This window comes from Melanotaenia boesemani, chromosome 14, assembly GCF_017639745.1.
Source record: "Melanotaenia boesemani isolate fMelBoe1 chromosome 14, fMelBoe1.pri, whole genome shotgun sequence".
Lineage (NCBI taxonomy): Eukaryota > Metazoa > Chordata > Actinopteri > Atheriniformes > Melanotaeniidae > Melanotaenia > Melanotaenia boesemani.
Genome location: NC_055695.1, coordinates 17,483,053 through 17,507,682, shown reverse-complemented (window position 1 = coordinate 17,507,682; position 24,630 = coordinate 17,483,053). Strand labels below are relative to the sequence as shown.

Below are 24,630 nucleotides of genomic sequence, written 5' to 3'. Positions count from 1 at the left end.
CACATATGGGTGAAAACCAAAGGTGACAGAGCCTTCCTCCCTCTGGAACTCCTTTCCTCTCAGACAGAGCTCTGCTGGCTCAGTGATCTCTTTTAAAAAACACATCTTTTTGAACTTGCTTTTGCTTATTTTTATCTGTTTTTATGTGGCCTGTGTTGTTTTGTGCTTTATTATGAAGCACTTTGTGATTTTTATCCTAAATGGTGCTATATAAATAAACATATGCTTTCTTACTTTATTTACCTACAGCTTTTTGAAAACAATATTTATCAAACCTGTAAGATGGAGGGTAAAAACTGCTGCTTAATATTTGTGTGTGGATTCAAACACACATTTACAAGAACCCAAAGTTACACAGAAAATGGTTTATACATTTAAATAATGAAATATGAATTTATAACCACTATGAAACTAATTTCACTCCAAATACATGACTGTGTGAGAATGTGGCTTGAAGTGTAAAAATGCATGTGTGAGTTTTGAGACTACTTACAGTTCCACAAATACATGCTGAGTGCTGATGGAAAGTTTGGTACTTTGGTTTTTAATCAAATTAAAAGTTATTTCTCTCTATAGTTATTTCAAAGTGGGAAGGACATTTTCTCTGACTGAACAGTTCCTCATCCCTCAATTTTCAGATGGATGGATCCACCCCTCCTCTTTCTCTTTTCTCACACATACATACACACATGAGGTCAGTTAAGCAGATCTTATCAGACTCTCATTGTCTTCTTCAGTTCTTTATTCACACTTTTCTTTCTGAACACTCTTTAGAGGATATATATCAGATTAATCTGGTGTGAAACTTCTAATAATAACCAGATCCACATCATATACTCCATACGTCCAGGCTCACCCTGTTGCCCAGGATCCTGCTTTTATCTGGACTTGAAACCGTCATCCAGAAACAAACTTGTAGAGCTGATTGAAGCGGGCAGCTCTGGGAAAACCTCGGGGAGGTGAGCACACTTTTTTGCCACAGAACCCTGTTTTATTGTAGATGTCTTGAAGTCGACAGTTCATTAAAGTGTGATCATTGTGGCTGGAGCTTTAGAGTCTGACTGAAAGGAAGAATTGTCCTGTAAGATCTTTAGTTGCCAAACTACCCTGACTGTACTTCCTGGTGGTGACTAAATCAACAAATGTAGTTATCAACTAAAGTTATTTTACTCTTAAGTTTCTTGCATGTTAATCAATCACAGGATTTCATTAGTCTCAAAGTGCCAATGAGCTGAAAGTTGTCCAGTGGATGGATTTAAGTTCGAACATGGTGCATGTTTTTTTTTTTTTTTTTCAAATTAAAAAAAGATTTCTGATATCACGGTCATGCACAGGATGGTTAAACTATGCTGCTCAGCAGAAACCTGAGGCCAGTTCCCTCAGCCTGAGTGTCAGTCTACCCACTGAATTCCAATGTAAAAGTCTTGGTGTTTTAGATGTAGAGCAGACTGGGAGCTCCAGCTGCAACATGAACCTCTCTGGTCAGATCAGACAGTCATGTTTGATCAGCATGAGTAGAAAGGGAATTCCTCGGGTTGGAACAGTACCCCCATCACTTATTGGCTGATTAAAGAATTGGCATTCTGAATTTCTTCAGATGTATTGGACAGTGCTGGAAACATCATACCATCCTTCAGCAGTGAATCTCATAAGCAATCTGAGACTCCAGAAACAGGCCTGTGTGGTTAAGAAACATTCCTTCAGCCTCTGACGGGATCACAGGTTCCGCTTCGCCTCCTTCCCCTGCCATTCTCCTCATGGTCCGTATGTCGCTGTCCTGCTGCTGCTGCTGTTTGTTGGGAATTAGAGTGGGACTCATGGTCTGTCCTGGCCCCACAGAAAGGGTGTGGCTGGAGGTGTCAGATGTTGCAGGGCCACCCAGGTTAGTGGTGGAGATAACAGTTTGTGGAGCAGGAGGAAGCACGGGCTTGGCTCTGTTGAGTACGTACATTTCATGGCCGCGTTCATCACGGTACTCTTCCAATTGGGCAAAGGTGGTTGGACCATCTGAGTAGTCGTTTACATACAGGATGCTCTCTTCCTGGTGGGAAAAATTTATACCGATCACTTTTAAAGTACAAAAATATACAATGGGAACAGTTGCTGTGTTGGAAACATTTTTCAGTGAAATTACTTGACATTCATTTGTTTTGTTACCATGTTTATGCTATTTTTCTAAAAAAAAAAAAAAAAACTGAATGTGAAATATTCCTGTGTGGAATCCAAGATGGGATCTGTAGGATGTATCAGGCAGTGATTCTGCACCAGTAACACTGAAGCTATCTACAGATCTGACATGAAAACCATTCAAACAGACATCTAGATTACCATCTTCTTGTTGTTATGATGGCAGCAATACATCTGGTGTGTATATTAAATTATCTCTCCCTCAGGAAGTCATTGTTACATATCAAGTTGGGAATTTTGTTGTATTTTTTAAAAAAATGTAGTTTTGTAGTCAGAAATGTGCACCTTTTCAGCCCCGTCTGCTTCCTTGTCTCGTTGGTGATGTCGGCTGTAGATCATAGCAACCAGCAGCAGAGCAGTCAGAGCCAGCAGGGAGATACCCACAGCGATGGCGGTCTGTGTGGCTGCTCCCAGAGCACTGAAGGCCATGCTGCCCAAAGCGTACAGGGGCTCCCGGCTCACATCCGAACCCAGAGCAGGACCGTGGCTTCTCAGTCGGGGCCAGGCAGGGGAGTACGGTGAGGACACCTGAGACCATGAGGCCCAGATCGAGGAGGAGGAGGAGGAGTTGATGGCGAGCTGAAAGGTAACTCTCGCCACACCTCCTGCGTTCCAGGCCTCACATTCATAGAAACCTGCGTGTGCAACCGTCACATTACTGAGAAACAGCATGCCGCTGCCAGTGTCAGGGTCAAAGCGCTCCCCAGCAGTCTTCTGTAAGCTGACTCTGCCTTGCTCTGAGGGTTCCTCTGGTCCTCCCACTACACCTCCTCCTGCACCAAACTCCTGAACCAGGCCTCTGGGAGAGTGCACCAGTTTACCCTGAGATGCCTTCCTCCAGGTCACCTGCAAAGGTATTTTATTTATTTTTAGGGATCTTAGTACAGTATTTAAGAAAACTGACACCATTACATACAGTCATTTAGAAAAAAAAATGCTGTTACTGTTAGAGAGAGAAATCAATGATGACATCTTTCCCACTATAGAAGTATAAAACTGTTTTACAGTTAGTCTGCATACCTGTGGCCGAGGGTAGCCAGAGGCATGGCAGGACACTCTGAGGCTCTCTCCCAGCCGCACTGCCAGCCTCCTGGGCTCTAGCTGCACCAGTGGAGGAATACACACTAGGCTATTGAGTGGGACTTCCACCAGGCTGAGGTGGGAGAGGCGTGGTGGCTCAATGCAGACCAGACGACGCTCTGCAGAGCTGAGCAGCCGCTGACCTTCCTCATCAATCCAGCTCCTGAGCCAATGGAGAGCGCAGTCACAGCGCCATGGGTTATCTACAGCAGAACAGATGGTGTCTTGTAGCATTTCATAGTGAATCTCCTGAGTCTCTACAGTATGCATGTCAACGGTTCCAAAAGGTCAGGAATACTTTCATACTGAAAAACAACTTGCTTTCTGAAATAGCTCAAGCAGAAAGTGTCTCCATCTATCTTAGACCCTGTTAACTATATGGCTTGAATTAAATCTTTATTCTGGTCATTACCATGACAACGGTCTTATTTATGTGCAGTTTTTAAAATATACAACAGTTTGCAAAACTGAAGATCCTCAGGACTGTCTTTATCAGTGACTGCTCTCACCTGTAATGCGTAGCACCTGCAGACTAACCAGAGGCCGTAGTGATGCAGGACCAATGGTGTGAAGATTATTTCTGCTCAGATCCAGGAGAGCAAGAGAGCTCAAACCAACCAAGGCCTGGTCTGCTATCATTTCTATGCTGTTATGCTGCAAATGGAGCTCCTGCAGACGCTGCAGAGATTGGACACATTATTCATGAAGCTTTACACAGGATTGAGAAACAAGTGTGTCAGCAAAAATACAAAACTGAGAAGTCAAATTACATAGTTTTGTATCAATACAATCATTAAATAATAATCTATCTGGACATTTAAAAAAAAAAAAAAAAAAAAAAAAAAAAAAACTCATAATGTTTTTATATTTTTCACCTGTAACCCACGAAAGGTGTAGTCAAGAAGCCGTGTGATGTCATTTCCTGACAGGTACAGAATACGGAGATGTTCGAGTCCCTGGAACATGTCAGCTGTCACCAGATGGATCCGATTCCCATTCAGAGCCAGCTCCAGCAGCTGGCCCTGGTCCTGGAAAGAGCCAGACTCCACCCCTGAGATGGTGTTGTTCTGGAGGAGGGACATGAAGAGCAACAAAACAGAATACTGGTGACTGTTGAAGCGAATGGCTCACAGTTAATGCTGATGATGTTTGTTGATGAGACCTTATGGAGGTTTGTTACTGTTTGTTACTAAATGCAGCCGTAGGGTCAGTTTCCAATTATGGAGCTTGACTTTTAAACATGGGGGGCAAGAGGGTGGGCAACATCTTTACATTAATAATCTGGGCCATCAAATGGAAATATTTGCAACAACTTCAAAAAAGTCCACAGAACGATAGGTTAGTTGTTTTGGGGTGCAGTATGTGGCACTTGATGTAGTAGTAGGGGGCTCAGTGGCTTCTTCCCCTGGGTGTTCTAGCTTACTGTCTGATGATGGTGGTAAACTAGACCCATGTGCCTGACAATAACATCTTATATAGCTTGCATTACATTGGGAGATGACCGGTCTACTGAGACTGGGGCTGGGGTCGGTCTCAGCCTGAACTGTGCCATTTCTCTTTACAAAAAAAAGTCAGAAACGTCTCCCTTTCTCTTCATTGTTACGTTTTTTTATACAAAATAAGACTCGTTACAGGCTATATTTCTCCACATTTTCACGCTGTAGCTTACCTTAGAATCACCTGCCAGCCTTGCTAGTTGTCCCTAAATACTTTAGCTGAAAACTAAATATGACATGGTTTCTCCACATTATCTCAAAACCAATCTAGTGTCACCATATAACGAAATTAGCACTGCTATGTAACTTCAGGCTAACATCAGGTTAACAGCCATTCATAACTAGTGTTGGTTAGTAATAGTGGTTGCACAGGGACAAAATCTGTTCTGGAAATATGCAGCCAAATGTCAACATTTTTGAAGGATAACTAATTAGAACACCACTTTAAAATTTACTTCAAACTGGTGTTGTGTGACACTGGTGATCAATGTTTGTCTGGAAAGGACACTTCTCTCCTCTTCCATTGACCTGTCAATCACCAGAGGTGGCACCTGTGTCACACAACATACATGTCTCCAACTGCAGGAGATTTCAGTCCATTTCTAACCTAAAACAGTCTGTGTAAAAAACACACTTAATTAATATTATCTATATAGTAACTAATGAATTCTATTACATAATATCAAGACATCACTGAAAGGGTTTGAAAGTATTTCATTTAATTCAATTTAATACGTTAATCAAAAGAAATCAGTGGTGTGATTTAGTTCCTTCCAGTCAACTCCATCTTCTTCCTCCTGTTTTCCTTCTCCATCTCTCCTCATCCCAATTTTGCCATCTTGAGCTAAACAAAACTAAATCTCACCAGGTAACAGTGGTTGTGAGGGAAAGTGATGGGAGAGAATTTCTTACAAGATGGTGCTCCCATCCTGTGTGCAAGACTGTAAGACAGACTTAATTCTCTATAGACCATTTACGTGTTCACTTCCTTGCTGTAGGTTGTTTAATTTAAAAGCATCCCATTTTGATGAGAGGGACGCAATGAGTCCCGTTCTCAGATCAGAAAAAAACTTGCTCTAATTACAAACAGTGATAAACCAAACTTTAACAGCATCCTCAGAGAAGGTGTGTGAGTGTGTGTTTGTTACCTGCAGATACAAGTAGTGCAGGTGCTTCAACAAAGTGAGGTCTTGTCGACGGATTTGACTAATTGCATTGTCCTGGAGGAAGATAGTCTGGATATGGAGAGATGGCAGGAGGGAGGAGATTATTCACTGCATATGATTGTGTCTGCAGATCTGTGACAGGTGGAGAGAGTTTCCAATTAACCCACCTGAGTGGAAGGAGCAATGTGTTTAGGAATGTTCCTTAGGTCAGTGGAGCCACACTCCACAGTGAGGCTGTAGCAGCGGCAGCCCACAGGACAGGAGGGAGAAGCTGGAATATGTGGAGACAGGAGCAGTACAGAAAGAAGAAGCTCCAGCAGCACAGCCATGGGATCAGAAGACAGGACTGAGGAAGAGGAGAGAACAGAGTGCAGGACAGTCGGGATCAGAGCTGAATTAGGACCAAACAGCTGACAGCAAATTCAGAGATAACCCACAAATTCCCCCTAATCCAAAAACAAAACAAAAACTCAGCCTAGCCACAAAAGGAGCTGTTTAGACAACTCTGCTTCTCTTCAGTTCTGTCCGATGGAAGGTATTTTTTAAACAAAATATATTTAATTTGAATGTTTTTCACAACGCAGGACTAATGTGTGTCTCTTTGGACACTAAGAACAATAAAAAGAATTTTAAAGAATTAAATCTTGTGTCTTCAGACAAAGCTGGATAAAAGTTCTTAAAATTTAACAACAGGTTGTTTTAAATTGATTGTAGAGCGGAACAGGGTGATTTCATTCTGCTGGTGATAAGTTATAAAGCAATTTGTTATTACCGGTATGTTGCTTCTTGCTCAGGGAATTTAAATCTGTCTGCATTTGTTCAATAAAATCAAGTCATCTACAGTTAAAAAAAGATGCTGAGTGAAGTCATTTTCACATTAAACAATAAAACAGCATCAGAGTCAGCATGCTGCGTTTATGACTATTAATTTAAATGCAGGAGAATCACAGCATGACTGAAGGTTTCTCTGTGTGGTACTGCTCGGTTTTTAAGGTCTGCAACAGCTGAGATGTCCATGTTAGGTTTATTGTAGGTTTGCTAATACACAGGAGGAAAGGGCATTGTCACTTGAAATGTTGTAGCTGCTGCTATGTAAACAGCCTCGTGACATTATGCAGCTGCTACAACATCAATACTCAGCACAGACCACATCTAAAATGTGGATGTTTCCGTAGAAGTGGATACCGCTGTGAAATGTTCATGTCAGTCATAACCTTACATCCTTCTGGCCAGCAGGTGGGAATATGTTTCATATGTGATGGGCTTATTGGCAACAAGTCAGAGTCTGAGTGAAGCATTAACTTGAAGGTTGATTCACATGTAAATTCAAGTCACATGCACATTGTCTTCATCCCTGACTGGTGATTTGCTGTCATTGATCGAGACATTTCCTGCAGCTTTTTTGTTATAGCTTGTTGCCATCACTTTTTGTTTCATTTGTTCGGGATTTTCAGAAAGACAGACTCCCTATATCTAATCGTTCAGAGTTTTTTTCATTACACAAAAAGTATCTTCATTTTTTAAATATTTGTTAAAATGATGTGACATCAATTTGAAAACGGTTATGAGGTAATTTGCATACTTTTTGGAGTCTGTCATTCTACAGTGGAAAAGATTACTCGGAAGTGGAAAACACTGAAGACAGCTGCCAATCATCCCAGGAGTGAACATCCCAGCAAGTTCAGGCCCAGGTCAGATTGTGCAATGTTCATAGCAACTTCAAAACACCCAAGAGCTGAGCCTCAGACTCTACAAGCCTCATTTACCATCTTCAATAAGAAAAAAAAGTTAGTAAATATTGCTTCTTTAGAAGGATTGCAAGAGAAATCCTTCAAGAAAAAAAAAAGAAAAAAAAAAAACATGGCAGCAAAGTTTAGGTTTGCAAAGCTGCATCTGAACAAACCACAAGATGTCTGGAACGTCTTTTGGACAGACCAGACCAAAGTGGAGAAGTTGGGTCATAATGCAAAGCAGAACGTTTGGAGAAAACCAAACATAGCATAGCAGAAAAAAACCCATCTCAAACCAAATTTCTAGCACTGTGAAGGCAGATAATTTGGACTTATTTTGCACAGGACCTGCACACCTTTCTGTCATTGAGTAGATTGAACTCTTCTGTACACCAAAGAATTCTAGAGTCAAATGTGAGGCCATCTGTGCAACAGCTAAAGTTTGGCTGAAATGAGCTCATGCAACAGATCAATGATCCCACACACAGAAACAAATTTACAACAGAATAGCCAAAAAGCTAAAAAAGTCTAGACCCTCAACCTGATTGAAAAGCTGTGTATAAGTGAATGTCGCAAACCTCAGTGATTTGAAGCAATGCTGTAAAGAGGAGTTGGCCAGAATTTCTCTAAAATTATGTGAGTATCTGATAACATACAGAAAACTATTACTTCAAGTAATTGCTGCAAAAAGGTCCTTCTATGAGCTGCTGAATCATGGAGTGATTTTTCAAACACTGCTTCTGACTTTTAGTTTTTCATCAGTAAATAATGATAATGATTCAACATATTGAGCATCAGAAGTTCAATTTATGATATCCTCATAAGTAAAACCTTAAACTTAAAAGAGGGTGGACTTGCATTTTCATGACTGTTGAAACAACTAAATAGACAGTTTATCTTCCTCAAGCTTGAATATTTCTCACCTTTGCCTCCATCTGAATAAAATGATCTATAACAGATTAAATATTAGGGAACATAAAGGTCTGTTCTTCACATTCAGTCGTGTAACAGCAATCTCAGCACTGATGCTGTAAACAAATACAGCTCAACTACATTTAGTGTTAGACACAAACAACCTGTAGGTGTGATCAACACATTATTCAGGTATCTGCAAAACTAGTTAAATGCTGCACAGGTGGCTAATTTGTGTTGCTTGGTATACATTGAAGTAGTTTTTTGGGTTTACAACTTAATCATTTTTTTCCAGTCATTTTCACATTGTCTTCAGGTTTGCTTAAATAATTAAGCTGGATGATTATCTGCAACTCATTTGAAATTCTGTTAAATATTCAAACTTATTTGGCCCGAGTGAAGCGTGATGAAGGCTAATGATCCAAGCACCAAGAACAGTCCGGCAAAGGAAAACTCTTCCTCATCTTCATCTCAGTTTGTGAATCTGTCACCAAGAAAACGTTTCATGCAAGGAGACAGTGAGTTGAATGAGAAAATATAGCATTAAGGCCTCTTCTTTGTCTGTCTTGGAGGTGGACACCTGCGCAGCATCAGCCTGCTGCTGTTTACCTGACAACCACCATCATCACCATCATCCTGAACCGATGACTTACAGGTAGATGATGCAACTGACTGATGAGGACAGAAAGCAACATAAAGCCATTTTTTTTATCAGAAAGCCGCAGCAGGCCACCTCCACAGCCTCAACCCACACAAATGTTCTGATCCATCTCTGCCCACACGGTTTCGATGTGAACCAGAATGATGCGCAGCGGCGGATCAGACAAAACGAGACCGCGGTGATGATTCTTTGTTACCTCGCGGAGGAAGACGAGGAAGACTCCGACTATATGTCCGCTCTGCACGGCGTTTCCTATTCGATGCTGGTGGCTGGTATTTCGTTTCAGTTTAGTAGGTTAAGCTGCACGCATGTCACGGCAGCTCGTGAGTGATCCACAGCGCGCGGGGAGGAGGCGGCGGCGAACAGTGGAGATCCGAGGGTCGACTGTGTTCGATGTCTTTGTTAAATCCCATCATCATCCTCGTCCAGCTGTGCTCGCATCCAGCGCTGCTGCAGCCCCGGAGGACCAGTCAGCTGTTCTCCAAACAACACATACAATTCCGACCACAAACCTTCACACTAACACATAATCACACTCGCTGCATCACATTTGCTGAAAATCTGCTCCTCTCTCTGTCTTGGAAGCACAGACACCCGGTATTTCTACACTTTACAAGCATCAGTACAAACCGTAATGATAGTGACTAAAAACAAATTAGTAAAAAGCAAAAGATAAAATAAAAATAGTAATAACAATGATATTAATCTGCCATCATATTTTATCAAACCTACAAATCCAACGAGTCAGCCTCTAGAAAATGTGGAGAGGCACCAAAACATCTGATGGTGCCTTGATGCCAACACCAGCAGAGCTTTTAGGCCTTTAGACAGCACAGCCATACAGCCATAATCCCCAAAAAGTTGAGATGCTGGGTAATAAATGAATAAATAAAACCATGTCATTCACAAAATACCATACACATTACACATGTTCAAATCTATATATTTTACCATTTTGTGAAAAAATGTTAGCTCATTTTGAACTTGATGGCAGCAAATCTCAAGAAAGTTTGAACAGTGTGGTGTTTACCATTGGGTAACATTTTTCTAAAACTCTTCCACAATTGTCAGTCTGTTGCAGACTGGTGAACCTCCACTCATCTTTGACAGACTGCTTCTCTGAAATTCTTTACTTATATCCATTTGTTACTGACCTGACCTGTTGCCAAAAAACCTAGTTAGTTTTCAAGTTGTTTTTGATTTGAGCCAACTACTTTTCTAACCTTTTATTGAGCCTGTTCCAACTTTTTGAGATGTGTTGCTCCCATCAAATTCAAAATGAGCTAATATATTTTATGTAATGTTGCATTTCAAAATCTGATGTTATGCTAATAATATGAATAAAGTATGGGCTAATGATATTTACCAATCATTGCATTGTTTTAACATTTCACACTGTGTACCAATTGTTTGGAATTTGGGGTGAATTTTTAAAAAGGCTAATTCAATTTAAAATAATCCAAAACATCGTTAAATGTTTATTATTTGAGAGGGTTTATCTGTTAAAGTGAGGGTAAAATTATACCACACTAATACAGACACACATATCTAGACACTTCCACTCTTTGCGACAAAAAAAAACAAGAAAAAAAAACAAACCACAACTTATGTGTAAACAATAAACATAAAATCCCTCCATGAGCTCACAGGTTGATGAGAACAGAAACCAGCAGCCATCAGAGATTTTTAATACTCATTAATTTATTGAAATGTCATCATCCTCATATATGGTAGCATATAAAACAATTTATGAAAGAGTCCATCCACAGAGCTGTGGGTAAAGAAGCTGCCTGGCAGCAAACTAATCAGTAATGTCACATCCTGACATCCTCCCTGCTCATCTTTGGCACAGCTGGCTTATTGTCCCAATTCAGTGATGGTACCATTCCTCCCTTCCTTCTTCAGTCAGGGTCCTGTGGCAGCTGTTAACATGTAGGGAATGTTTCTCTGGATTATCTTGGAGAAGATAATGTAGGTTCAGTCCCACTACAGGACAGTGTCCTCAGTGAGAAATAAGAACTTGATTTTACCTCTTCAACCAGACTGATGCTGTAACATCTCTTGTTCTCTTGTAAAAAGCTGCTTCAAACTAGTTCTGTGCGAACACAATGGGGTAGATTTGGTTGTAGTGGTCCACAAAGTGGACTTCAAGGCCTTCTGTAATGTAGTCTGGCAGGTCAGAGAAGTCCTTCCTGTTCTCATCTGGAAGAACGATGCAGGTAACACCAGCACGACGAGCCTGATGGGCACAACAATATTCAAGTTCACATTATGAGAAAACTTCCACATTATCACAAATCAATCTCAAAATAACTGTAGTTGCTAATGATATTTTCTGGGTGATGTTGTCAGAGGTGTTTCTTTTTGTGGTGTTTTTGCCGTTTCCTGATGTTACAGTGAGATATCCAGAGTGATTTTAGTCCAGCAACAAAAATCACCACTCCCTGGTTTCAGACTGCAGTGTGTGTGGATGGATTCAGACTTCCTGCCTCTTGTGCTCCGTTGTGTTGGAGGTGAATGGAAATGTGATTATGTCAGACAGGAAGTCTTCCCATCTCTGCTGCAGGTCTGCTAACAACATGGGTGTGAATGTGTGTGTGTGTTCCACATACTGCTATAGTTTTCTCTTTGATCCCTCCTACTGGCAGGATTTTTCCTGTTAGTGACACCTCTCCAGTCATGGCTACGTTCTGACGCACAGACCGGTTGGTTGCCAGGGACAACAGTGCTGTGACAATAGTGCAGCCAGCGCTGGGCCCATCCTTGGGAGTTGCCCCCTAAGACAAACAGACAGGAAACAACATCATTAGTTGCTACAGTGGAGGAGATTTTAGACCCAAAAACAGGGACAGCATGGATATTCTGCTGAATATGATTGATTACTATTCGATATTTAGTAAAGTAAAAAAAAAAAAAAAAAAAAAAGCAGGTCTATAACGGTAGTTACCTCAGGGACATGCAGGTGCAAGTGAGAGTTGACCAGGAAGTTGTTCTCTGGTTCATGCTTCATGAGGAAGGCTCTGGCAAAGGTTGAAGCAATCTTTGCACTTTCCTTCATAACATCACCAAGCTGTCCTACAGAGGAGCATCCACATCTTCAATATGCACAACACATCAGCATGGTAACATATTTACAGCAGGACCTCAGTGTGCTGGAAGCGTATTCAGTTTTTTCAACATCTGCAGTAGTTGAACCTTAATGGTTTCTAAGAGGTTGTAAAGAAATCTGTAGACATGGACCATCTCACACACACACACACACACTCCTCCTTGAAGCACCTTCTTTGTTTTTTTTCCAAACACCTGCACTGCATGTCACAGGTTAGATAAACAGGGAGATTTGCACCTTATTGGCAGCCAGTAGAGCTCCTCACTACACTGATGTCATACTTGCTGCTGTTCGTGTGGCTATATAAACCAATGGTTCTCAGTCCTGATCCTGAGGACCCACTATCTTACATGTTTTAGATGTTTTCTTACTCCAATAAACCCGATTCACATTAATGGACTTCCTCATCAAGTTCTTTGTAAGCCAGTTAATAAGCCCTTCATTTCAGCCATGTGTGTGAAAGTATAGAAACTTCTAAAATATGAAGGGCAGAGGGTCCTGAGGACCAGGACTGAGAAACACTGGTTTAACTAAACATAATCTGTATTCTTCTAACCTGTCTGAAACACAATGTCAGCTGGAATAGGCTGGTCTGGTAGAAACTGTTTTAAAATTAGGTCTCAGATTTTTGACAGAAAACAAGTTTTTTTTTTGACTGAGTACATCACAAAAGAACAAAATCAAGGAACCTGTATGTTTCCACACTACTACCCAGCTTCATCTAACAGCAGCCTGTCTACATTTATATGACTTAATAAAACTAACTGTAGAGTCCTGAACTCAGAAGTTAGCTTTGGAGTTTCTCTGAGTGTATGATGTGAGGGTGAAACAGCGTCAGAGATGTCTGGACCATGTTTGGTGATGTTCCATCATAACTAACCTGTGACCTCAAGTGAACCCTCTCCTTTAGCTTCTGCTCCTCCAGAAGGCCGGCGCAGTGACGTCTCAATGAACAACGTCGAGCCTCCTGCAGTCGACAAAAACAAGTCACACCTTCAGATTTGACATTTATTTTTGGTCGTCAGGTCTGTGTGCTGTTGTGCACGTGTCTCACCCAGAGCAGTCCACGCCAGTCCCATGACCACTCCTGGTGGCGTGACATCATACATGCGGTCCACTGTGAAAACAGGTTTACCCACATACTGCTGCAGGTTGTCAGGGGTGACAGTCACAGAGGTTTGTTCACCATTTACGATGCAGAACGCCACTTTACGGAACACCTGTGGACGGACGGAAAAACTGGATTACACATCTCACGTATGTTGAGTCTGTATAGAAAAGATGAGTCTGACTCATTCACAGAAGCTTAGTAACTCTTCTGTTGGTGTATGACCTCCCAACAGTTCTTTTCTACACTCTGTTAGGTGTACCCACTGTCAGTTAAAGGTTCAGCTCCGAGCACGGTTGTGAGTTCTGGTTCTGTAAACCAGCAGCTGCTCAGAGTTTTACCTTTTCTATTTGTTTCTGCAGGTTCCTGACTCCAGACTCCCTGCAGTACTGCCTGATGAGCAGACTGAGGGCATCAGCAGAGATGGAGGCCTTCTCGTCCGTCAGGCCACAGAGCGTACGAAGCTGAGGGACCAGGTAACGCTGCACTCAGACACACACAGAGAAGTGGAATGAAGACCATAATGTCATATAAAGCCATAAAAAAAACAACAACAAATAACAATCTCTTTTATTTCAGCCCCGAGAATGTAAACTGAGCTTGAGTTGACACTGTGTGTGCAAATGTAATTAATACTGATATACAACATACATTTCAAAAGGACCTTCAGTTAAAATGAAGATCATCAGAAGCCACATCAGTCGTTGGGAGTCTATAGATCAGCTGTAGCGACTCTGGAGGTTCTAACATCTAGAACCAACCTGAACATCAAACTGTGCTCCAATCTGAGCTTTCTGTTTCATCTCTGCTTCTGGGTGTGGATCCCCATGATTACCTCAGAGGAGAGCATCATGTCTGGTTTACTTGAACATTCAGGAATGCAACAAAACCACCTGAACTTGGATTTAAGTCTAATGAGAAACTTAGAACTGAAAAAGACACATCTGCACCCAGAGTATCACTTTGTGTGTCAAAAAACATCTGTGGACTGAAACTTTACACTTAGCCCAATGAGTTTCTGTCTAATGAAAAAAATAAGGTTCAAATAAGACATAAATTATTTGCTCATGGTGTATTTCTCATCTAGGATGTCTCGGGACCAGCAGGAGGTGATGGGCTACCTCAGCGATGGCCAGTTTCTCCTGGGCCACATATCCAGACACATTGATCATTTCCATTCGGTCTCTGAGAGGTTCTGGGATGGTGTCAATCACGTTGGCTGTGCAGATAAATAAAACCTGTAAAAGAGCACCAGATGAACAACCCTAATCCAAACTCCACATTAAATGTACATGTTCAGCTGGACAGTGAAACCACCTCCTCCTACCTTTGACAGGTCCACTGGAACATCCAGGTAGTGATCAAGGAAATTGGCGTTCTGTTCAGGGTCTAAAAGCTCCAGTAGCGCAGACGATGGATCGCCTTGGTAACCACGGCCTATTTTATCCACCTAATTATTATAAGTTAGAGAACAACACATCATCAATATAATTAGTTGCTGCAGGTAAGGCTGCTGAGGTTCTTCAGAGCTAAAGCTCCATCTGTTTGAAAGTGAACCTGAGGACCTACAGCATTACAGCCATGTTTGTTATGTACATATATGGAAACTCTTGCACAGTCCTTTTTTAACAGTCACATGAATGCAACGGTTAGCAGAACTAGACAAGAGTTTCTCCTTCTGCAGCCTCTGACTTCACAAAAAACATTTCTCTCGAGTTCTCATGGTGTTCCACTGTCTTAAATCCCTTTCTCCGTGTTCATCTCCATCATAATGGTACCACTGGCTTCATCTGACCAAAGAATGCAGATCCACAGCTATAACTGCTGTGAATGTCACCTCCTGAAAGAGGCATACATCACTTCTCCATCAAAAGTTGTGAGTTTAAATCCAAACTTAACAGGAGAATGTGTGTGTTCCTGTACAGAGCCCTGCAGGTGGAAACCTTGTTCTATCACACCTTCATGTCCAGGTTTGTCCATCTGTAAAGCCCACTGAAACTTGAAGATGTTTTTGTACAAAGAAAAAAAAAACAAACTAAAAACCAAGTCACTGCGTTAACACTCGTCCACCCAACTACAAAAAGGCATAATCAGCTGAGCTGAAACACAACAGAACCAAAACCCAATACCAAGGTGCGTACTGAACCAAAACTTAGTGCACTGCTGCAATAATCATTGACATCACATTTTATCAACAGTTCAGAGCAAACAGCACCAAGACATCAACACACTTCCTGCAGTACTGACCTCATCTATGAGCACCAGAGGGTTCTCAGTCCTAGTTTTCTTCAGACACTGGATGATCTTTCCAGGCATGGCTCCAACATATGTCCTCCTGAAAACAAAGTCCAGTTGTGACACCCGTTCCAGGACATGCCCACTGCTGGTACCTTTATAATTAGCTCATTAAAAATTAACAGTTGCTTGATAGCAGATGATAACATTAATGCAGAGCCTCAAGCGCACATGGATACAAGAAATTGGAACCATCAATAAAGACCAACCAGTTGTGCTTCTGAATCTTTGTTACACATGAATGAAGATGTGTTTGATTCAGGTTTGATCTGGGAAGCTCTCACCTCAGTTCTCTGTAAATTCTGATGGAAGATCTAAACTTGGATGATCCTCCATCAGCTGCCCTACTCCACCATCTTCCATATGGATTTTTTAAATCATATCATTAACTCTTTGTTTTACTGGTTTGTTATGAACATAATTGAATCACTACAATCACTGTAATGGTTCATTATTATACAACATGTAGATTTACAGGTTTGATCCCATTTGCTGTCAGAATCTTTTGCTACCCCACACATGCAAAGTACCATCTCTTTTCTAACGGTGGACTCCATCATGATGTCACTCTGGTGTTGGTAAAAAAAACAAAAAAAAAAAACAAAGACACACAGACCTGTGTCCTTTGATTTCAGCCACGTCGGTCATGCCTCCCACGCTGAACCTGAAGTACTGTCTGTTGAGTGCTCTGGCAATGGAGCGGGCGATGGAGGTCTTTCCTACACCTGGAGGACCATAGAAACAGAGGATCTTCCCTTGGGTGGAGCCACGAAGCTGACTCACCGCTATGAATTCCTGCACGCAGACACAGATGGAATGGGGGGGTTGTTTATCTGAGCATCTGTCATCAGTTATACATAAAGTACTGTTCATTTCCTGCGTGTCCATACTGACCAGTATGCGTTTTTTAACATCATCCATTCCATAATGGTCTTCCTCCAGTACTTCTTTGGCTCTCTCCAGGGCTAGGTTTTCTTCACTGTTGGTGCCCCAGGGCATGCTGGTCAGCCAGTCCAGGTAGTTGCGGGTTACACTGAAACACACAGTGGAAGCATGCCAAAATATTACTTATGAAAACATGCAGTTTTCAACTTATTAATCAAGAACTGAAAACTTGGGAGGAGAACTTCACAATGTAGTCAGATGCAGCTGCATCAGAACGCTTGCTATGTGTGCTAGAGGTAATACCAGATGCAAGTCATGTGACATACTGCAGCAGGATGCCACCAGTGTGTTTTTGTCTTCACAGTCATTTTAAAAATAAAGTTTTTTGTCAACTTTTGTTTTTGTGTCTGATGTACAGGAAAAACTACCAGAAACAGACAACAAAAATGAGGACTAACTTGAACTCTGAGGAGTGGTTGTCCAGCAGGCCCAGTTTGTTGAGTTCTTCATTGATGACATCCATAATGTGCTGAGGGACAGTTCTGTCTTTTAATCTCTCTCTAAACTTCTCTTCAATCGCTTCTTTGTCATCTTTTTCCAGACCCAGCTCCTGAAAACACACGTACACACAGATATGAAGACACATCACTGTTCTTGTATCAAAAGAACTCACAGCCCATCTCCTTACAGAGATGTGATCAGGATACATGGATCTAAAAATCCTTCAGTCACATGACCCATGTCTTTGTGAGCCAGGTTGTGGTGCTGATGAGGATGGTGTGGATGAAATTAGCTGTAATGAACAACTTTATGATATAATAGGCTACATCAGAGGGAGAATCAGTCTGAGATCTGCTGTCATATAGGTCATGTGATCCTCAGTTTTTGAACAGAAAGCAATTGGACACCTCTGACCCTTTTCACTTGAACTAGCTGCTGGGAGGTTTTCGGGACTTTTACATCACCACACATGTGACACACATGCGTGTCACATGTGTGTCACATCCTGTGGGTGGTCTGTAATAACGCCACCTGAAACTCCCAACCAGTCACACCTGGAGATGCCTTCTCGATCAGAGGTGAAACATCTTCCATCTGTTCTGATCTCAAACACTGTTGGTCTGTAAGAATTGGGGGTGGGACAAAGGAAAGAAGCTTCCAGTCTAACGTCAAGGGGTTTTATAGTGAGATGGGACATGTACTCTTGTTGTACCTTCTTGATGATCTTGAGCTGCTCCTGAAGCAGATACTTCCTGTGGGTCTGTTTGATCTTCTCCTCCACCTGAAAACACAGCAGGGGGATAGATGAATGATGGAAGAGGTGAGAAAAGACCAGATGGTGCTCATGCACGTTGGATGGTCCCTCCTACCTCCCGGCCAAGGCGCTGCTGCAGTTTACTCAGCTCGTACTCCTTCTTTAGCAGAGACAAAGCCTTATAGAGACGTTTTGGGATCTGCAAAGACAAAGAAAAACGCTTCAACTTAAACCCTCAACAGTTTCTTTGAAGTTGCGTATGAGAGGTGTTGAGAAGCACCTCTAATTTCACTAAAGATGTTGTGCTTCCTGCTTCCTGTCTTTTGCTTTTTTAAATAAAGACTAAATAAAAACTTGAAGTGTGAATGAATTCAGATAAAGTGAACATTACTGAACACACGTGTTGTTTCTTGAGATTTCTTTTTCGCCCTGCTTATCCAAAGTGCTGCTTAAAGGAAATTTTTGGGGTTTTATGTAAAGTGCACAAACCAGAGGTGTATGAATAAATAAACAAATAAATAATGACATAACAATTCAGAGTTAGAAACACTGGTGTCAAAACTTAACCAGGAAATGATTAGTTTTGGTTTGATTTCTTCTCTTTAAAATCATTTTACACACTTTACATTTGGCTATAATTAAGAGATTAGATTGCTCACATTAGTTTCCTCCAGGACGTCCTGCAGCTCATGTGACTCTGCTCCTGTCAGAGCTGCTCCCATGTCACTGAGGTAGATGGGATTATCAACCACTCTCTGACCAGCCTGCATCATCTGAAGGACCGACTCTCTGACACAACAGTGAAAAAAAAGTCAGAAAAAAGGATGGCCACCATATATCACCTAACATCTAACAGGGGATCATAAATCTAGTCTTACAGAGTTCTTCTAAAAGATTCAGCTGCTCTCATCAACGCACAGATAGTGCTGTGTTCATAAATATGTCATCATATGATCAGAATGAGTGTATGTACAAGTAAACACTAAATGGAAAATGCAGGCAGTTAATCAAAGCTTGAGGTATATACTAGCTGTAGAGATGTGTAAATGAAACCCAGTATAAAGAATATGAGACCAGAGAAGTTTCAGGACTGACCTGTACAGAGGGTTGAGTGCGATGATGTCTCTGATGGTCTTCACTATCTCTGCTGTTAGAGCCTGTACATAGAGAGTCCACTTATTAGATGCAACACATTTCCTCTTAGCTAGGTTTCAGTGTTTAGTAAAGTGGAAATGATCTGATGAAAGCTGCTGTCTGACCCCATGTGGTGCTGTGTGATGCTTACCTTGACCTCCTCTGTGACAGTAAACTGTTCGTGTTGGACGTTATCAACTTCAACCATCAGGATGTTAGATGAAGGTAACGGAAAGAGCTCTGGACTCAAGTCTGCATCTGAAACCTGACCAACATGGAAAAAAATTAATAAACAAATATAATGATATATTACTGTCAGGACCAGCAGCAGCAAACACGTGACAGTGGGTAGGCAGGTGTGTGGAGCGTCATGATCTGTAATCATCTGCATCACCACTGTTCCACCACTTCAATGACACTGTTTTTCTCACCACTGTCACCTGCACCAACCAGCTGTTGGTGTCACCTACTATCACTCTATGCCTCAGAGGGAGCTTTCTGTCCATCGCACACACCTTGTCCTCCATCTGGTCTGTCAGAGAACCTGGCTGCTCCTTGCGGCTGCGTTTGGATTTGCGTCTTATTGAAGGTTTGAGTTGGGACTCCGGCTCAGACTCTGACAACTCGGGGGATGTTGACGCATCCTCGGCCTCCACCTCCAACTGTCTTGTGATCCGGATCCTGACAGAGCAGAGCATTCAATTAGCAGAGGTACGACTCTCAGATCTCTCACCAAGCAGCAGCAGTAATGTGTCTAACCTGCGGTGTCCCATGACGATCATCCTCAGCTTATCTCCCAAATCCTGCATCTCATGAATCTGAACAAAGGTCCCGGTAGAGTATATGGCGTCCAGAGACTCCACCACATCTGACTCATTACTATAAGACACAGAAATCAGTGTTTACTAAAAACGGGGCTGTAAGAAGAAAGTCAAGATCTCAGCTCATCTCAATTGGTTTCTGGTTAGTATGACAGTTCTGCTCTGTAAAACTGATCACATCAACACAAATGATGGATATTTGAGGAAAGCCAACAAATTAAGGCAGATCCAAAGGTCGAAAAGTAACAAACACATACAACTTATGACATGCTAAGATGACTACACTACTTTCAAGGGATGAACACTTTTTCTGAAAGTCCCTAAAAATAAAGATTTTTCATTAGAACCGGTTAAATTAAAGGCCAGGGTCGTATTCCTGAAGATCCTCAGTACAAAGAGTTGCTCCTGGTGGCCAAATTCCTAGAAACATTTTAGAATCATGATGTTTTCTTAGAATTTCCTTTAAAAGTGAATACTAGATGCTAAAGATAAAAGTTATTCCTAAAAAAATCTTAGCTCTTAAGAGAGCTCCCAGGGTGAGATCTGTTAAGAGCAGGGAAGAGGTAGGGCTGGGCAATATGTCGAGATTTTCAAATATGTCGACACTTTATCAGACACAATATAGAAGGAGGGAATATCGTTTATATCGAGATAGCTTGTTCTGAGTTAAAAGCATCTTTTCTTTTGCATTTTGCAGTATTTTTGTTATGGTAATTGAAAAATATTTTTATTTATTTTGTTTTAGGAGCATTTAATTTAATATAAAGGTATTTTAATTTCAGTCAGCTGTTTTAACGCACATGTGCTGCTGAACCTTAGGCAAGGCAAGGCAAGGCAAGGCAAGGCAAGGCAAGGCAAGGCAAATTTATTTGTATAGCACATTTTATGTACAAGACAATTCAAAGTGCTTTACATAAAACATTTCAGCAGGGTGCAGAAAGCAATAATAATAATAAAAAAAAAAGATTAAAAAGATTAAAAGAAATGCAATTAATGAAATAAAACAGATAAAATGCAAGAAATAAAATTTCAGTGTGGGGAAAGACAATAAAATAATAAATTACATTAAAATGATTAAAAGCAAGATAAGTTAAAAAGTTTCTGTGCAGATTTCATGCATAGGCGCATGAGAAAAGAAATGTTTTTAACCTGGATTTAAAAATGTCTACATTTGGTGAAAGTTTAATCTCCACTGGCAGTTTGTTCCACTTGTTTGCAGCATAACAGCTAAATGCTGCTTCTCCATGTTTAGTCTGGACTCTGGTTTGGACTAGTTGACCAGAGTCTTTGGATCTAAGAGCTCTGCTAGGTTTATATTCTCTGAACATATCACAGATGTATTCTGGGCCTTAATAAAAGTATATTTAGCACTGAAGGCTGTAAATTAGAACTGTCTCTTTGGTTACTTGACAAAAAAAAAAAATATCGAGATATATATCGTATATCGTGATTCAGGTAAAAAAATATCAAGATATAAGATTTGGTTCACATCGTCCAGCCCTAGGAAGAAGCTTGGAGTTCCCTAATCAGAGGAGAAAAGAGTAGGTAGAAAAGGCAGGAGAGATATTCTCCAAAAACTGGATAACAGTGAGTTACTAAACACAACAACTTGGATGATGCAGGAATCATGTTCATTGTTGTTCATGAAATCTACCTCTCAAAACACTTTTATGCTCTTTGACCAGTTGAGACAGGAGCAAACACTGTTCCTCTATCCAGTTGGGTTTTCTTGTTCTTTTCTTCTCAATTGCTGTTCACTGGTTTGTGGTAGATATAAATGCCAACCAACACTGCTTCATATAGGCCAGTCACCAATCACATACACTGATGGAAGCTGAGCCATTTTACTCACGTTAATACAAAATGGAGATGAAAGTGAAAAAATGACCAGCATAGTAAATAAATGTAAGCAAATAAATATAACTATCAGCATGTGAATACTGTGCAAGTGGGCCTGGGTTCCACAGATTCTGCACAATAATTTCAAAGTATAGCTCACTATTCATTTATTACGAGTTTTTCTTTTCATGTAAAATATTATTTATAATTACTCAGTCTTCATAGAGATTAGATTCTAGGATTAAGTCTATTGATTTGATGGTCCATTCTATATTATTAGCTTATCAAGCTTTTAGGACAAACAATTACAGCTTTTGCAAAGATGACTCATACCTAGCAACAGGGTCAACCACACCTCCTCACTACGATAGGTGCTTCTGTCCATTCCTTGCTCAGAGTTCTCTGAAAATGTTCTGGAAGCATTTTTAGGATAAGTTAGGAGCTCTTTGCGAGGAATTTTAGAATCTTTAGGAATACAGGCCCTGGTCTGTAACTGAGGAATCTCAGAAGAGCAGTGAATTATCTGACTTACGTATCATCTCGCTTCATAAAGACGCCAGCATAAGGCTGAGCCAGACGAACCTTTCTTCTCAACAGCTCCATCAGTGCTGTGTTCTTTACCTAACAGAGAGAAAAATAAATAAATAAATAAATAAAAATCACACAGACTCCAAAAACACAGACATCTGATTTATCCCTGCAATCACTTAGTTCATGGTCCAAAGTGTTTGAGACAGGATTGGGCTGTTTTGGGACGATATCATGACAGCTGTGAATGGATCAAGCATATTTAACCAGTTAGCTATACATATAGCAGAGGTTGTGGGGAAAAGTTAAAGAGGTAAAAGTATGTCTATAGCCGAAGGTCTTTTGTCCTGACTAACTGCATTTTGAATCAACGATTTTATTGTTATTTAGGTTTTGGCTTTCTTTGCTGTAGTTGTGATGATTGTGGGTTAAAGCTGTGACCCAGACTTTGTAGAAATGTGGAATCTACCACTTAACTGACATAACTGAGAAATATCTGCAGGATCATTTTCAGACTCTGACACCCGGACTGACCACCACCAATGAAATTATTGTCTTTTGCTATTAAATAACAAAACACAACAGAGTTCCAGTGAAACATAAACATTCTCTGAATAACTGTGAATCTTCTGAAACTAAACTCATTTGGATATATAATAATACATGCTATTTTCATGGCAGGCAGACGGAACCACATGAGAAGTGACGGTGTGACAGCTGCTCGTGTCCTTGGAGCCAAAGACAACACTGGATAGGAAACGTAACATTACATCATCCTTACCTCTATGATCTTTATGAAACGAGGAAACACCGGGTTTCTGCTCACAGCAATCAGAGGCACGTTTGGGAAGACTTCCGGAACCATCATGGGGGTGAGAGCTGTCATCTGAGGACCAGTGTAAGGTGCTCCCCCATCTCCTCCAGACTCTTCCCCCCCAGAGCCTGCGCTCTCCCCACCATCCTCTCCAGAGAAGCCCGCAGCACTGCCTCGATTCCCGTACATCCTACCTTGAACAATAAAGGGTCGAGAGGTCGACGTAAAAACGCCGGTTTGAGCGAGATGAACGGCCCCGACCCTTACCCATCGGCTGGGTCGTGCAGTCAGTCTACAGTTCACTGTCATTGCTGTGTTGCCCGGAATGTTACACGTGTAGTGTGTGGTCGCGCGGCTACTGTAGCACCGTGAGGACTGAAACCGATTCAGGGCCGTCGTCTCCGTCAGATGAGAAACCAGTCCGGACCTGAAATAGTTTCCAACAAGAGCTGAAGTTCTGTGGAGCTGCCTAGCAACTCCGACCATCTTCATGTAGGAGGCCATGTTGATCTGGAGCTTTCTCTCAGCAGCAGGTGACTGGCAAAGATCACACTTCCGTCAACGTTTGATGACGTAGTACTGCTTCGCGAATACTCCACCCCACCCCCCTTTTTGAAAGAAAGAAAGAAAGAAAGAAAGAAAGAAAGAAAGAAAGAAAGAAAGAAAGAAAGAAAGAAAGAAAGAAAGAAAGAAAGAAAGAAAGAAAGAAAGAAAGAAAGAAAGATGCACTGTTCTTTGTCAATGAACTACTTGCAAATATACTCCAAGCCCCATTCAAAGAGAACAATAAAGAACAAAAAAGTAAAATAGAAAAAAATGCTTTAGATTTATAAATCACTGAGGCCTAACTCATATATTTATTGAACTGCAACACGTTTTCCAGGTAATGGAGACTGTACACAGTTTGAAAAGTATGAAAGGGAGAACTTTCAAACACATACATTTATAAGACAGAAAGAGAAAAAAAGAAACAAAGGCTCAATAAAGAGATAAGGTGTGTGCAAGATATAAATTACTTAACATCAGATATATTAATTAATAAAATAGGCAATTTTACATAACATTTCACTTTTAACACCAGAGTTTAGTGGTACAGGGTACTAGATTGTGTTGATGGACCTTATAGGTAGAGATCTCTGTAATGCTGTGCTCTGCGGATGGAGCGACTGTTCACTGTGCGGCTGTGCTTCACTCTCCTCTGAAAGATAGAAGTTAAAGTTTTTATTTTTCAGTAAATGTTTGTATTTCAGTCTCAAAGTAAGGAATAAAAAGTCAGCTTCTGTCAGCAATATGTTTTGACAATAAAGTTAGGTTTTGCAGGGTCACCTTGATAAATAACAATTACAGATTTAACCAAAATTCCTTTCTCATCCAGCCCAGAAGAAGAACATTTTTGTAATTTTTACCATGAAGCTGTATCAAAATAATCTTTATGTGCACTTTAATTTTTTTTAATCTGACCTAGCATTTTCTGTGCATGAGGCTGCAATTAAATGAGACTGCTGAATTGGGATGATTTTTTAAATTTAGCACCAATTATAGTGAAATGCTAGACTCAGATCTGAGAAAAAACATGAATAACTCAAAATTTGTCATTTTCATAAGCAGCT

General features: G+C 41.0%; 2 protein-coding genes across 5 annotated transcripts; both read right to left on the bottom strand.

Moving 5' to 3' along the window:
* Positions 1–219: 219 nt before the first annotated feature.
* Positions 220–10,021, bottom strand: LOC121652877 (leucine-rich repeat-containing protein 24-like). Of its 2 annotated transcripts, none has more exons than XM_042005956.1 (8): positions 9,429–10,021; positions 6,097–6,275; positions 5,912–5,998; positions 4,143–4,334; positions 3,777–3,945; positions 3,208–3,470; positions 2,473–3,033; positions 220–2,044 (listed from the first exon to the last, which is right to left on the bottom strand). In XM_042005956.1, exons 2-8 carry the CDS (start codon positions 6,256–6,258, stop codon positions 1,634–1,636), a joined length of 1,845 nt encoding a protein of 614 aa, XP_041861890.1. In that variant the 5' UTR covers positions 6,259–6,275; positions 9,429–10,021; the 3' UTR covers positions 220–1,633. The 2 variants fall into 2 exon arrangements, with proteins under 2 accessions (XP_041861890.1, XP_041861891.1); XM_042005957.1 differs by having other exon boundaries at positions 220–2,041; positions 9,429–10,020.
* A 676-nt stretch (positions 10,022–10,697) lies between these two features.
* On the bottom strand, positions 10,698–23,562 carry lonp1 (lon peptidase 1, mitochondrial). 3 transcript variants are annotated; one of them, XR_006012700.1, is made up of 22 exons: positions 22,988–23,562; positions 22,211–22,299; positions 19,778–19,897; positions 19,534–19,699; positions 19,170–19,283; positions 18,980–19,041; positions 18,544–18,673; positions 18,000–18,083; positions 17,843–17,911; positions 17,088–17,239; positions 16,639–16,777; positions 16,361–16,539; positions 15,697–15,784; positions 14,777–14,899; positions 14,571–14,687; positions 13,791–13,931; positions 13,396–13,561; positions 13,222–13,308; positions 12,180–12,307; positions 11,845–12,009; positions 11,263–11,471; positions 10,698–11,188 (listed from the first exon to the last, which is right to left on the bottom strand). XR_006012700.1 is itself a non-coding variant. In XM_042005955.1 (21 exons), exons 1-21 carry the CDS (start codon positions 23,522–23,524, stop codon positions 11,322–11,324), a joined length of 3,006 nt encoding a protein of 1,001 aa, XP_041861889.1. In that variant the 5' UTR covers positions 23,525–23,562; the 3' UTR covers positions 10,698–11,321. The 3 variants fall into 3 exon arrangements, 1 of the variants encoding a protein (XP_041861889.1); XR_006012701.1 differs by having other exon boundaries at positions 10,698–11,154; XM_042005955.1 differs by having other exon boundaries at positions 10,698–11,471.
* Between the last annotated feature and the right edge of the window lie 1,068 nt (positions 23,563–24,630).